This window comes from Serinus canaria, chromosome 25 (genome assembly GCF_022539315.1).
Source record: "Serinus canaria isolate serCan28SL12 chromosome 25, serCan2020, whole genome shotgun sequence".
NCBI lineage: Eukaryota > Metazoa > Chordata > Aves > Passeriformes > Fringillidae > Serinus > Serinus canaria.
Window position 1 is genome coordinate 5,989,245 of NC_066338.1, and position 14,238 is coordinate 6,003,482.

General features: G+C 51.5%; 1 protein-coding gene and 2 pseudogenes across 1 annotated transcript in view; 2 read left to right on the forward strand and 1 right to left on the reverse strand.

Annotated features, from left to right (window-relative positions):
• LOC115485198 (uncharacterized) overlaps positions 1 to 14,238 on the forward strand; it is a 2,106,330-nt gene that overhangs the window by 1,627,095 nt on the left and 464,997 nt on the right. Inside the window, 3 exon segments of the mRNA XM_050983901.1 lie at positions 3,999 to 4,457; positions 4,460 to 4,580; positions 5,829 to 5,833. Of these exon segments, the coding sequence (XP_050839858.1) occupies positions 3,999 to 4,457; positions 4,460 to 4,580; positions 5,829 to 5,833 (585 nt within the window).
• The window catches only part of LOC103825013 (zinc finger protein 208-like), a 742,626-nt pseudogene that overhangs the window by 596,029 nt on the left and 132,359 nt on the right, over positions 1 to 14,238 (reverse strand).
• The window catches only part of LOC115485058 (serine/threonine-protein kinase pim-1-like), a 213,710-nt pseudogene that overhangs the window by 4,427 nt on the left and 195,045 nt on the right, over positions 1 to 14,238 (forward strand).

The following is a 14,238-nucleotide window of genomic DNA, read 5'->3' on the forward strand; positions in this document are numbered from 1 at the left end:
GGGACAAGGAGAGGATGGGATTTACCTCTGTGCCACAGGGAAGGGGAAGGATACCCCCCAGTGCATCCCCAGCAGGACAGGGTCAGGAGCAGGGTTGTTCTGCAGCGGGGGGCCATGCTGGGCTGGGAGATGGCACAAGAGAGAGGGGAAAAGGGGCACTGACTTCCTCCTCACCTGCCTTGGTGTCCATCTTCTTCTTCCTCACAGCCTTCTCCTCCATCTGGTGAAGGTTTCAGGGTGGGATGTCCTATTTTGGGAGGAAAGAAGGGATGAGCACACTGAATTTTGAAGGCAAACCAGAGGGAGAGCCAGCCAAAATTACAAGAACAATTTAATAAGAAAATTAAGAATAAGGCAATGATACAGAAACACTGTCTTAAGCTGACAGAGTCAGGATATAACCTGACACCCTGTTGAGATAAGGCACGAAATGATGACACAGACACTGCTGCTCTCGAGGGGAACAAAAAAAGAGGACCTTTATTTTCTGACTCCAACATTAATAGTTTTCCAAAGGTGACAGTGGATTGGAGGGTGACAGTGCCACCTCTCCAATGCCACTGGACAGACCAAGGGTCCATCAATTCTCTCCACCTCCATGAAAGAATGCAAAACATAGGTTATTTACAGAATTGTGTGTGAGAACGTTTGTTGAAAGAATATAAACATCAGAAGGCTTTACAAAGTTTTACAAAATCAGGGCGACACATTAAAAAGGAGAAAGATCTCCTGCCCTATTTATTTCATCCTCCACTGAGGATGTCAAGCTCCCCAGGAGCAGGAAAATCCCCATTCCCTGTTTGCTTGTGGCTGCAGCCTGGAACATCAATTCAGAATGAAAGACTTTCTGACAGTCCTGCTGAATGGCACTGGGAGGGGGTTTTGAGAAAGGGTGGAAATTGTATTCTGATAGGAAATAAAGTTACAAAATTATTTATTTCTGTTCTGTTCATTTTCAGTCAGTTCCAGTTTCTGTTTCAGAGTGCCACCTTCTCAGCTGATTGTGTTTGTGCCCTCCTTTCTCTTCTGCCTTTCTCTGCCTGCTCTGTTTCTCTCTCAGTGTCTCCCTTGACCCAGGGCAGCTCCCACCAAAGACCCTGCCCTGATTTAATTCCCAATCCACGAGCTACAACAGCCATGGGTGAAGGTTTGAAGGCTGTGATATGAACAAAAAACTGTTACCCTTTTTATTAAGAGAAGGAGCAGCAGAGGAGTTTTTGAGTTGATCTGAGAGTTGACCGTTGGCCAGGAGTTCTTTGTTAGTGAAATGTTGTAATTGCCAGTTAAGTATCCTTAAGTATCGCCATTTGACTCTCTATTGTGGAGGATTCTTGTTTTTCAGCACCACCCTAGCCTGCTGCCAGAAGGATGACAACCCTCCCCCGGACGGTGGGGAGAGGGAGATATTTGCATCTCAGGAGATATGCAAATTTGCCTCCAAACCAGACTGCCTTGGGACAGGACCTTTACCAAATCCTGGAAAATACCCCAAAAGAGGCGAGCCAAAGCAGAATTGAGAGGTCAGGGTGGTGTTTGGACAGCAGGGCCGAGGTCCGAAGCTGGCAGAGACACTGAGACCCTCGGTCACTCCTCGCCCCAACTACAAACGATGCCAGTCAGACCCAGGACCCGCTGGACTGACAACCCAAACTGAAACCCTGGGTATACCCCACTGCCTTGTGAGTAGGGTATACCCAGGGTTTGTGAGGACAGGACTCCTGGCTCTGCCCCCTTGGGGACAGAGCTGCAAATATTCCTGTTCTGAGTCACTGCTGGGAGCGGCTGCAGAACTCCACGGATCTGCCAAAACCCCCATTTTTGAGCTGATCACTTTAATAAAGGCATTAAAAAGGAGGAAAATCTCCTGCCCTGTTTATTTCAGGCTGGCAGTGAAATGTCACTGTAGGATCTTGCTCCACGTAGCTTTTGGGTCCTTCTTAAGAGCTTTGCCGGCGAGGGCAGGAACATCTTTTCTTGGCTGGGACGGAGAGAGAGAGAGAAAAAAATCGGACAGAGGTCTCAAAGAGAGAGAGAAATAGGAAAGAGGTTTTGGGTGGCGGGGGGGGGAGAAAGAAATAGGAAAGTGGTCTCAGTGTGACAGAAAGAAGGTCTCAGAGGGAGAGAAAGAAAGAGGAAAAGGCTCCGGCCCAGAGTCCGGACTCCGCAGCTCCCAGGGACACCCGCAGGGCACAGCGCCTTTCACAATTCCAGCCAATCAGAGAACGCACTAAACAATTTCCAGCCAACCAGAGCTTTTCTCACTGATGACTCACCGGTTGCCAGGCAGACCCGCAGAGCCCAGCGGCCCTGGAGCGGAATTTGGGGCTCGGGCCGGGGGGACGGATCCGCACCGGGGGGGTCCCCGAGCCCCCTGCCCACCCCTGGGGCCGATCGGGGGCTCCCCCACCCAGCAGCCGGTGCTGCAGAGGGGTGGGAAAGGGGGGTCCGGGCTGGGAGTGGAGGAAATGCGGGGCCGGTGCTGAGCACAGGGCTGAGCACACAGAGATGGTTTTGTTCTTGCTGAGCTCGCACTGAGCCAAGGCCTGTCCTGCCCCTCGTCCGGCCACGCTGCGGAGGGGCTGGGGCTGGGGGGGAGGTTGGGAGGGGACACAGCCAGGACAGGTGACCCCAGCTGACCCTGGGGACACCCCAGACCATAGGACATCATGATCAGGGTATCATGTGGGGAGAACAAAGAGGAAGGAGGGACATTTGGAGGGTTTTTGTCTTCCCAGGTAACACCTAGGCAGGATGGGGCCCTGTGTCCCTGGTGGGCAGGGTCAGCACCAAAGACACAGACACCAACTTCACTTAAGGAACAGTGAATTTTAGATATTGAAAATTTGCCAAAAATTACAAAAGTATTAGATAGGCAAAGCAAAAAATCATTAGAAAATACTTTCAAAAGAGAAGATGCTGAAATGATTATCACTCAACTCTCCATTTCTGGCTGCAGGCTCTGGAGATTCTATCTCTGCCTTCAGTCAGGGTTGCATTCCCTAACAAGTCCTGGTACCAAATCCTGCTTTCCAAGGCTGGAACAGTGTCTCAGCTTTAGCTGGCTGTGTATACAATCTGTTACCATCTGTTAAAGGTGGGGCAGGTATCATCTGTGAATTGAGCAGTTTACTTTATCTCTTCCACAAGGAATCCTCCCTCTGGGGAGATATCTTCTCTTAATGGGCCATTGAGTGTCACTTCAGGACTGATAAATATTCCATCCTCCCATTGTGAGGTGCTCCGCCCAGAGGGAGGAGCCAAGCATTCCTACCTGGATATAAGCTGAGAATGTGAACAACAGAGGCAGCCTTCTCCCACAGGATTCCCAGAAGAGCAGCTTTCAGCTCCACTGGATCCCAGAGGAAGACCAGGCCCATCGACAGCACCACTGGACCTCCAGAGGAAAATTCCACCCTTCTACAGGATCCCAGCTCCAACAAATCCACATCTGTCACTGCAGGAGGACGGCAGCCACCATTTAACGGGAGTGCTGCCAACACCCTGACCCACAGTGTGTCAGGTGGTATTCTGACTCTGTAAGTAGTTTTTTTTACTATTGCATTTGTAATTTTAATGTTCCTACTAAAGAACTGTTATTCCTATTCCCATAGCTTTTGATTGACAGCCCCTTATTTTGAAAATTGTAATTCCAAGGGAGGGGTTTAACATTTTCCATTTCAAGGGAGGCTCCTGCCATCCTTAGCAGACACCTGTCTTTTCAAACTGACACAATGCCCCAGGACAGCCAGGCAGGTGAGGAGGAAGTCAGTGCCCCTTTCCCCCTCTCTCCTGCTCCATCTCCCAGCCTGGCATGGCCCCCGGCTGCAGGACAACACTGGTGCCAACGCCGTCCTGCTGGGGATGCACTGGGGGAACTCCTTCCCCTTCATTCTGGCACAGAGACAAATCCCATCCTCTCCTTGTCCTTCCTCCCCCAGGGAAGGAGCAGAGGATGGAGAGCAGGGAGGACAAATCCCCACAGCAGAACCTTGTGGAAGAGAAGCCCTACAAGTGCCTGGAGTGTGGGAAGAGCTTCAGGCACAGCTCCCACCTGATCTGCCACCAGATGATTCACACCGGGGAATGGCCCTACGAGTGTGGAGAGTGCGGGAAGGGCTTCAGCTACAGCTCAGAACTCGTCACCCACCGGCTCATCCACGCTGGGGAGAGGCCCTACGAGTGTCCTACATGTGAGAAGAGGTTTCACACCAGCTCCAATCTCCTCCAGCATGAGCGGATCCACACAGATGAGAGGCCCTTCCGCTGCCCTGACTGTGGGAAGGGCTTCGACCGCAACTCCACCCTCGTCACCCACCGGCGCATCCACACCGGGGAGAGGCCCTACGAGTGCCCCACATGTGGGAAGACGTTTCAGAACAGCTCCAATCTCCTCCAGCATGAGCAGATCCACACGGATGAGAGGCCCTTCTGCTGCCCTGACTGCGGGAAGGGCTTCAATGCAAATCCACCCTCATCAGGCACCGGCGCATCCACACTGGGGAGAGGCCCTACGAGTGTCCCCACTGTGGGAAGAGCTTCACCCAGAGGTCTCACTTGACCCAACACCAACGGAGGCACCAGTAAGGGAAGCCCTGCGAGTGCTCCCACTGCAGTGCTCTTCATGCACTGCTGCAGCTTCATCCCCTATTGGAGGTCCCATGCTGGGAAGAGCCCTGGTTATCCGTGTTCCCCATGATCCATGCTGGGAAGACACCTGTACCTTTTCCTGCCCCTGCCAGTGACATAATGTGGGATTGAAGCACATGAGGGTCTGGCCATGGTGTGACATTACATTCACTCCCACCTCAGGTCATTGCCAGAGGAAAGGAAAGGGACTCTCTCTCTCTCTCTCTGCCTGAGGAGAAGGGTGTCCTTTCCAGGCAGGAGGAAACACGTGGCCAGGAAGAGTCAGCCGTTGATGTTGTAGTTTTCCCTTTAAGTTGATTTTCTTATTCCTTCTGTTGTCAATATTTTTTCTGTTCTTGTTTATTCTTCATCTTGTTTCTGTTCCCAATAAATTGTTCTTATTCCAGCCTGGGGTCTTTGCCTTTTGTGCTTTCCATGAGAGGTGGGAGGGCAGTGAGGGCAGTGCAGTTTTAGCAGGACCAGGAAATTGGGGAATCCCATTCCTGAACCCTGGCCCGTGGAAACCGAGCATCCCAGCTGGTCCCAGCCCTGGTGGCCATGGCAACAGCCTTGGGAGCGGGTCCCTGGCTGGGGCTCTGGGAACCTCTTCCCTCTGGTGCCCAGGCACAGGACTGGAGGGAACGGCTGCAGCTGAGTCGGGGCAGGCTTAGGTTGGATCTCAGGGAAAGGTTTTTCCCCAGAGGCTGCTGGGGCCCTGCCCAGGCTCCCCAGGGAAGGGTCCCAGCTCCAGGGCTCTCTGAGCTCCAGCAGCGTTTGGACAGCGCTGCCAGGCCCAGGCTGGCATTGCTGGGGTGTCCTGTGCAGGGCCAGCAGTTGGACTTGAGGATCCTGATGGGTCCCTCCCAACTCAGCCAATTCTGTGGTTCTGGGATCCCATGAGCTGGGGATGGGACTGCCAGCGGTTGCCATGGCAACAGGCTCTGCAGGCCTGAGCTGGTGTCCATGGCAACCACCCCTGGCATGGGTTCTCCATGGAGCTGCTGAGGGACTGAGCATAGCAACAGGGGGCTGGTGATGGTTGCCATGGTAACTCACCATAGCAACAGGGGGCTTATGATGGTTGCCATGGAAACTGACCATAGCAACAGGGGGCTGGTGATGGTTGCCATGGAAACTGACCATAGCAACAGGTGGCTGGTGATGGCTGCCTGCTGAGGATCAGATTTGTCACAGGCCCTCAGAGGGGGTCCACGGGGACTTTCCAAGAGTCTCCAGGCTGTTGAAGAGCTGGAATGTCACAGGCAGAGTCAGGGGCTCCATGGAGACCTCCCAGGACTTTCTGGGCATGGTAAAGAGCCGTGTGGTCATAGGCAGTCACAGCCATTCCATGGTGACATCCCAGGGGACCTTGGGCTGCAAAGGCACCGATCTGTCACAGGCACTCACGGGGGCTCCACGGTGACATCCCAGGAGTGCCCAGGCTGCCAAAGAGCCGGGATGTCACAGCCACTCACAGGGGTTCCTTTCATGGGCACAGTGGGAGCTTCAGGCAAAAGCATTATTTCTTTAATAGAGAAACGCCCGCTGAGTAATGAGGTACAGAAATGATGCCCAACAGCCCCTGCAGGGCCCCTGGACTTCTAAAATTCCTTCTAAGGGAGGAGACTGGGAGGTGCTGGATCCAATCCCAGACCCAGCATTTGTTAAAGATGTCAAAGATTGGACAGGTGGAATTGAACTTTAATGCAATTTGTCCCACAGGATTAATGATGGAATACCAGATAAATTTATTTAAATACAGCTCTGAATGATTCTGATCATGATTAGACAGAGGGATCTTAACCAGAGTTATTTACTCCACAGTACAGGAACTATAACAGTTATTAGAATATTCTGCTCTAGGAGGCAATTTTGAAGTCAAGAGGGCCCTCCTGGAGTTGTTGGAGCCCACTGCAGGCAGAGCCTCCTGCTCCAGCAGGAATTGCCTTTCCTGTGCCATGAGCAGGGCAGGTCCCACTGCAGGAAAAGCCCCAGGCCAGCCCCAGCCCAGGGAAGGCCTCGGGCACAAGGGCAGAGTGCCGTGCTGGGAGCTGTGCCAGGGAGAGCCTGAGGCACCAAGGGCACCTTGGCAGCAGCAGCTGCTGGCAGGGCATGGCCAGAAGCCTCCCTTGGCACCCCGGCCTGGTGGGCACCACTGCAGAGCTGCTGCCTCAGGGCTCATTTCTGGCTGGCCTCTGAAAAGCCACTTCTGCTCCAGGAGCCTGACTGGGAAGCCATTGGCCCCAGCACCCTGGGGACAAGATATTAATGACAAAACTCTTGATGCCAGCAGAGACAAGGCAGGGGCAGAGGGAAGGGCAGGGCCAGGCCCAGGGCTAGGGCTGCCATGGTGATGGCTGTGAGGTCACTGCCCCTGCAGCAGCCTGGCTGCCCTCAGCAGACATTCTGGCCAGAAGTGTTGTGAGGGCACCCAGCACATCAGAGAACCCACACTACAGGAATTCTGTCACTGGGGATGAGAGGGTTTCATTGGGTCAGGTTGCACAAAGCTCCTGATCTTGGAGCATTCCTGGGATGGGGAATCCACTACTCTGGAAAACCACTTGCAGTTTTGTGCCACTCTCATAGTTGGAAAATATTTCCTCCTTCTACCAAATGTAAATCCACTCTCTTTCAGTTTAAAGATATTGACCCTGATCTGTCACTGCAAGATTTGGGAGAAAATAACTTTGATCACTATTTTCCCGCTTTCACAGATCTTGGAAAGGAACCAAAAATCTCCCAAGATGGGATTTGGAGGCCTCATCACAGAACCAGCAGGGAGAGGTTGAGGACTCTGGGTTCCTTGATGTGGAGACTGAGGATGGAACAGGAGTAGCCTGGGAGGGACTGAAGGGTGGTTCCAGAGAGACTGGAGCTTTTCTTCATTGTATAAATCAGCCAGAGAAAGAAATAATGGCACCAAAAGCAGCTGGGGAAGCCCAGAGTGGACATGAGGAGAAAGGAATTTCCCTGCCAGGGCAGGGCTGTGGTGCAGCACGTCCCCAGAAGGAGCCTGGAGCAGCCCAAGGCTTTGTGTGGGCAGGCAGAGGCAGGCAGGAGGCAGAGCTGTCAGCAAAGGAAGGGGCCGGCCAGGAGGGGCAGCCGGGGGATGAGCACAGCCTGCAGGGACAGAGGCCAGGGCAGGGACACCGTGGGACAGCCTGGGCTGCACAGGGCACAGGGATGGGCAGCAGCTGCAGGCCCTGACAGAGCCAACTTGGGCAGCACTTTGGCCATGGCTGCTGGCCCTGGGCCTGAGGCCACAAGGAGGGGACAAGTGACCCTGGCAGCCCTGGGGCCTCATTGCCTCCTTGTCCCTGCTCAGCAGCCTGGCAGGGGCTGCCCCATGGTCCTGCCCTTGGCATTGCCCATCCCCACATGCCAGTGCCCATCCTGGGAAGAGCCCTGAGCACTGAGGGAGGGACAGGATCTGCCTTGACAGGGGCTGGGGCTCAGGCCTTGGCCCTTTGCATTCCTGAAACACATCCAGGTGTGCTCAGCACCAGAGACACCTTTGCCTTGCTTGTCCCCACCTGCCATCACTGCCTCCAGTGTTCTGCTCTACCTGGAACCTGGGGACACTTTCACAGGAGTTGTGTCCCTCAGCTGGACGCAATTAAAGTTAAAGAGAGTTTGAACTTTGAATCTGATTTTGAGTTCTTGAGAAGTTCTTTGAGCACACTCTGAGGGACTGAGTCTGATGCAAAGAGCACCAAAGCCTCAGAGGGTCATTCAAGTCCTTGTGCTGTGTCTGTGCTGCTGAGCTGGGCTGGGCTCCTGGCCCAGAGGCAGCTCCTGGCCAGGGCAGCGCTGCAGAGAGACAGCTCTGGGCAGGAGCAGCTCCTGTGCACAGCCCAGCAGGGCTGGGGCACTGCCAGGGCACCTCAGGGACACCAGCAGGGCACAGACAGAGCTCCCAGGGGCTCAACACTGGCAGGGGCTGTGGGATGTCCCAGAGGGGGCTGTGTCACAGCAGCACCTCTGTGGCTGTGTCATAGAGGCACAGAGCAGCTGCGATGTCAGCAAGGGGCTGTGTGACAGCACAGAGTGGGCTGTATGAAGTCAGAGATTGGGCTATGAAACCACAGAATTTTTTGTGTGAAGTCATTGAGCAGCTACAACACCATAGAGGGGTGATCACATGATGTCACAGCCTCCTCTGTGACAACACAGAGCAGGCTGTGACATCATGACATGGCTGTATGACATCATAGAGCGGATTGTAAGGTCAAAGTGTGTGCTGTGACATTACAGACTGGCATTATGTCATCACAGAGAGACTTTTGTAACATCACTGAGAGGGTTGAGGCACCACAGAGCTGGGTGTGAGATCACAGAGCAGGGTGTGAGGCCATAGAGCAGACTCTGCCATCATATAGGGGGCTCCACGACATCAGGGAGTAAGTGATGACATCACTGGATGACTGTGACATCATAGAGCAGGCTGTGACATGAAAGCAAAGACAGTGACATCGCAGGGTCTTCTGAGATGTCACAGTAGAGCTGTATCACACCTCAGGGTGATATCACAGCATTGGCACTGTGACATCACAAACGTGCTGTGTGACATCACATGGGCTGAGTGACATCACAGAGCTGTGATAGGTCACTGGGGAGGTCACTCTGCCCTGTCCCCCCTCACAGCCCCCCCAGAGCAGTCCAACCCTGCTCGTGCCCAGCAGGGTCCCCTGTCCCCCCGGGTCTCCCCGCCCCCGGTGCCGCAGCCTCCCCCAGAGGATGTTCCACGAGATCGACCCCAGAGCCTGACATGGGGATGGGGGGACGGGGCCATGGGGGTGGGACAGGGGGACAGGGACCTTCCCAGAAGCTTCCTCGTGTCCCCCAGGGCCAGTGCTCCTTCACCCTGCTCCGAAAGAGGACTTGAGAGTGCTTAAAAAAATCCCCATCAAGGGATCAGCAAAAACTAGATTTAATATTAAGCAACAAGACCACAAAATTCCTTGGCAAGGGTTACTCTGCTTCTGACTGGACATTTCAGGCACAGCAGGGAAACAAAGCAACAACAAAACCAAACAAAATCCAGGCAATCAAACCAGAAATGATCAGAGAACTGTCCCTGTGTTTGTGTGACTCAAGGACAGTGAGGGCAAGGATAAAAGGAATAAAGAGATAAAAGCTGAACAGAGCTCCAACTTAACAGGACTTCACCTATACCTTAACCTTAACTGATACCTTCAATTTCACAATTTAGCAAAAGAACATGGCTTAATAGTATTTAACCTAAATTATAACATATCACTTTGCAATTTAACGTGGGAATTACACTAAACAATATTGCACTTAGCTTATAAGTTATAATAAATATAACACCTTAGGAAAAAAACAATACTTAGCAGCATTTAACTTAGCTACAGCTTGTGATTTAACCTCACTTACAGGCCTGACTGACTCAGCTATGCAAGGCACTCAAACCCCTCAGAGAGCAGCATTTCTGCCCCATTTCCCCAGCACAGGCACTCCTGTGTGCACACAGACACACAGAGTCAGTGCAAGGCACCTGGGAGAAATTCCCCTGAGGGCAGGGAATGCTCCCTGTGGATCCTTTGGCATCTCCCCAGCAGGCCAAGGGCTGAGCCTGGAGCAGTGGGGGATCAGCCCAGGCTCTGTGGTTGTTCAGGATCCCCGAGTGCAGCAAACGGGAGAGTTCCCGGCTGGGAGAGGCCCCACCCAGAGGGAGTCGCTGGCCCAGGAGAGCTCCAAGGGCTCCTTTTGGAGCGCTGTGTGCAGGGCCCCACGAGAGGGGCTGCAGTCCCAGCCATGGTTCATCCTGGCCACACTTGGCACCAGCAGCTTTCTTTGGCACTGGGAGAACAGGGATGTTGTGCCACTGAAGGAACACAAACAGTTCCAGGGCTGCTCCCAAAGGAAGCAGGAGCTGTTTGGGCAGCAGCAGTGCCTGGAGCAGACAGTGTTTGTGGTGAGCTGAGAGGAGCTGAGCCCAGGGGCTGCTGGCCAAGGCCCAGGCCCAAGGAGCATTTCTGAGCTGGCAGGGCGGGCTGAGAAGGGGAGGGGGGAATGCAGCAGCACAGGGCCATGGAACCAAGGGACCAGTGTGACACTGAGGGGCCCTGTGAGACAAGGGACCAGTGTGACACTGTGGGGCCCTGTGAGACCAAGGGACCAGTGTGACACTGAGGGGGTCCCTTGGAATCATGGAGAGCACTGTGACATTGCTGGGCCTCATGGAACTAAGGGGACTGCACTGACGCTGTGTCGTTCCATGGAATGTAGGGATCATTGTGATACTGATGGACTCCATCAACCAAGGGTTCATTGTGACACTGCAGGAGCTCATGGAACTGTGGAGACCATTGTGACACTTTGGGGTGTCCTGGAACCAAGGGGCCATTGTGACACTGCGAGACCCCATTGTCTCACAACGGTGCCAAAGGTCCATTGTGACATCGCAAGGCCTCAGGGAACCTGATGGGAGAGACCATTGTGACACTTCACAGCCTCATGGAACCAAGGGACCTTTGTGACACTGTGGGGCACCATGGCACCAAGGAGACCATTGTGACACTACGAGGCCCTATGGAATAAGCAAAGCATTGTGACACTGTGAAGTCTCATGGAACCAGTGAGACCATTGTGACCCTGGGGGTCCCCACAGAACCAAGAGGGACATTGTGATACTGTGGGGGCTCGTGAAACAAAGAGGCCTTTGTGACCCTGCAGGGCTGCATGGAACCAAAGGTCCATTGTGACACTGCAGGGCCTTGTGGAAATATGTGGGGTCCATGGTGACATTGTGGAACCCCACTGAACCAAGGGTTCATTGTGACACTGCAGGGCTGCATGGAACCAAAGCTCCAGGGTGACACAGAGGGGCCTCCTGTCATCAGTGGTCCATTGTGATACTGTGGAGATTGTGACATTGCAGGGCTCATGGAACAGAGGGGTTATGTGTCATTGTGAGGCCTGGGGAAGCATGGAGACCATTGTGACACTGCAAGGCCTCATGAAATCATTTGGACCATTGTGACACTGTGGGATCCCAGTGAAGGAAGGGTCCAGTGTGACAGTGCTGGACCCCATGGAATCAAAGCACCATTGTGATACTCTGGGGCCCCATGGAACCAAGGGGACCATGGTGATACTGCAGGGCCTCACAAAAGCAAGGGAACACAGAACAGGTCTGGCTGGTTTGGCCTCCCATGGGCTGCCTGACTGGTCAAACTGACCTTGGCATGTTGAGGGTCTCTTCTCATCTGCTACTGAAACACTGGAGCTCCATGCTTTCCTTCCCAATGGAAAAGAACTGTCCTTCTCCTCCAGGCACCCATGGCCAGAATTGAGATTTTCCCTTATATCCAGGGATTGTTCCCACTGGAACAATCCCTGGATATAATTATTGTCCCTGGAATATTGCTAGGACAAGACTGGATGGCAATGGTTTCACAAGCGCCACCTCTCATCTGTCCCTGAAACACTTGGGAAGGCTCCATGCTTTCCTTCCTCTGGGAAAGAACTGTTCTGCTTCTCCAGGTGCCCATGGCTAAGATTAGGGTTCCACCTCCAAAATTCTTTATATCCAAAGACTGCTGCCAGACACAATCTGCCATTCCTGACAAGTCTGGCTGGCCTTGGCCTAGTGAGGCTCTCCAAAGACTGGGACTCTGTGCTTCCATTTGTGTGGAAAAGAACTGTCCTTCTCAGCCAGGTGCCCATGGTCAGAATTGGGATTATCACCTCCAACATTGCTTTACTTTGAGAGACTGGAGGAGATTGTTGGCTGGAACATTTGTTTGGAGGGGAGGAAGGGGCAGGTCCAGCCTTGCCCTGCCCTGGAACCCCAGCCCTGCCTGCCCTGGAACCCGAATCCCCCCAGAGCCTCTATCCCAGCCCAGCAGTGTCTGCCAGTCCCTGGCACAGCACAGGCAATGCTCCACAGCCACCTCTGGAGCCCCAGCCCAGCTCCTGAGGGACCAAATGAGCCCAAGTCCCACCTGGGGGAAGGGCCCAGGAAGACCAAGGCTGACCCCAAGCAAGCACACATCTTGACCCTGCATCCTCTTGGAATTTCCATCTGAACACCACTGGAATCCAGGAGTTGGTAGCTGTGTGTGTGCTCCTCTGCATCTTTTTTGTCTTTCTCTCTTTCTGTGTCTTCTCTTTCTGTTCTCCTGCAAATTTTTATTAATATTAAATTGAACAGGCTTAGCATTTGTGAAGTCGAATGGGCCAAGTCAATGCTTTGAGAAGTGTTTTTTGTGAATTGAATGTCTGTCGTGATTTGACATGAGAAGAATTTTTAAATTCTTAAATTTTTAAAAGTAATACAAAACTTTTTGTTAAAGTGACAATCTGTTAAACCACTGAGATACTGAACTGTGTGAAACACATCAGTTAAAGACTGAAAAACCCAGGAACCTCCTCTTTCTTTTCCAGTCAGCAAAGAAGCAGCAGGCCCTGGCCCCAGCCCCCATCTCAACCAAACCAAACCAAACCAAACCAAACCAAACCAAACCAAACCAAACCAAACCAAACCAAACCAAACCAAACCAAACCAAACCCAGCAGCCCTGCCGTAGGCCGAGCCCCTTCCCCTCCCCAGGCTGCCCCCATCATTGGCCCCATTCTGACCAAACCAAACCCCAATAACTCCCAGAGAGGAAAACAAAAGAGGCTACAAAACCCCAACCAGAACAAAGCCAGCCACACCTATTAAAATCTTACCATCATGTTCCCTCACCCCAACACAACTCAAACCAAACTCCTACAACCTAAACCCATACAAAATAATCCTACAATTAAACATAAAAAAAGCCAAAAACCAACCATAAAACCAATCTTAACACAACCCAACCACAACTTGCACCACAAGTTACTGGCAGGTCAGGTGTTAATTCTTTCAATAATTCAATTCCCCCTCAAGTAAAAGAAAATCAAAACGCAAGCATATAAAAAAACAACATAACAGCTTCAAGTCAGTAAAGAAGAAACTAAAACCCAATTAAAACAAAAGACAAAATACCTTAATCCTAAAACTAAAATCATCCTATAAACTATAAATAAAAAACTCTTTTTCTTTATAACACATAAAACTATTAAAAAAAATCAAATTAATATGAAATAAAAACCTCCATGATAAAATAAACAAATGTTAAAATAACTGTAATTTCATCAAAAGTTTAAGCAGGAGAAACAAAATAATCCAGTATCCCAAAGAGAAGATCTTTATTCCCAGGGATAAAAAATAATTTAAAAATTAAATAATGAAAACTTTTACCTTTAAAAAACTAATCTTTAAAACAATACCCCATAGTCAACGTGGCCCATCAACAAGCTGTAAAAGAGCTTGTAGCAATAAAAACAACTTCACAATAACAAAGTTTCCCAGGCAACTGTTATCCATGACAAAATTAAGAACCACAAAAACACTATTTTTTTCTCTTATTAAAAAATCTCCATAATCTTTACAAGAAAAACTTCGCTCTCAAAGTAAACTAAAAAAATACTATTCTAGAAGTAGTAAACTAATTAGAAATTTTAAGTTTCGTTTCATTACATTGTCAGTAAAATAATAAGTTGAAAAGAAAAAAAGTGTTCTAAAGAGTTTTTTTTATTTCTTACTAACTTTTTTCCT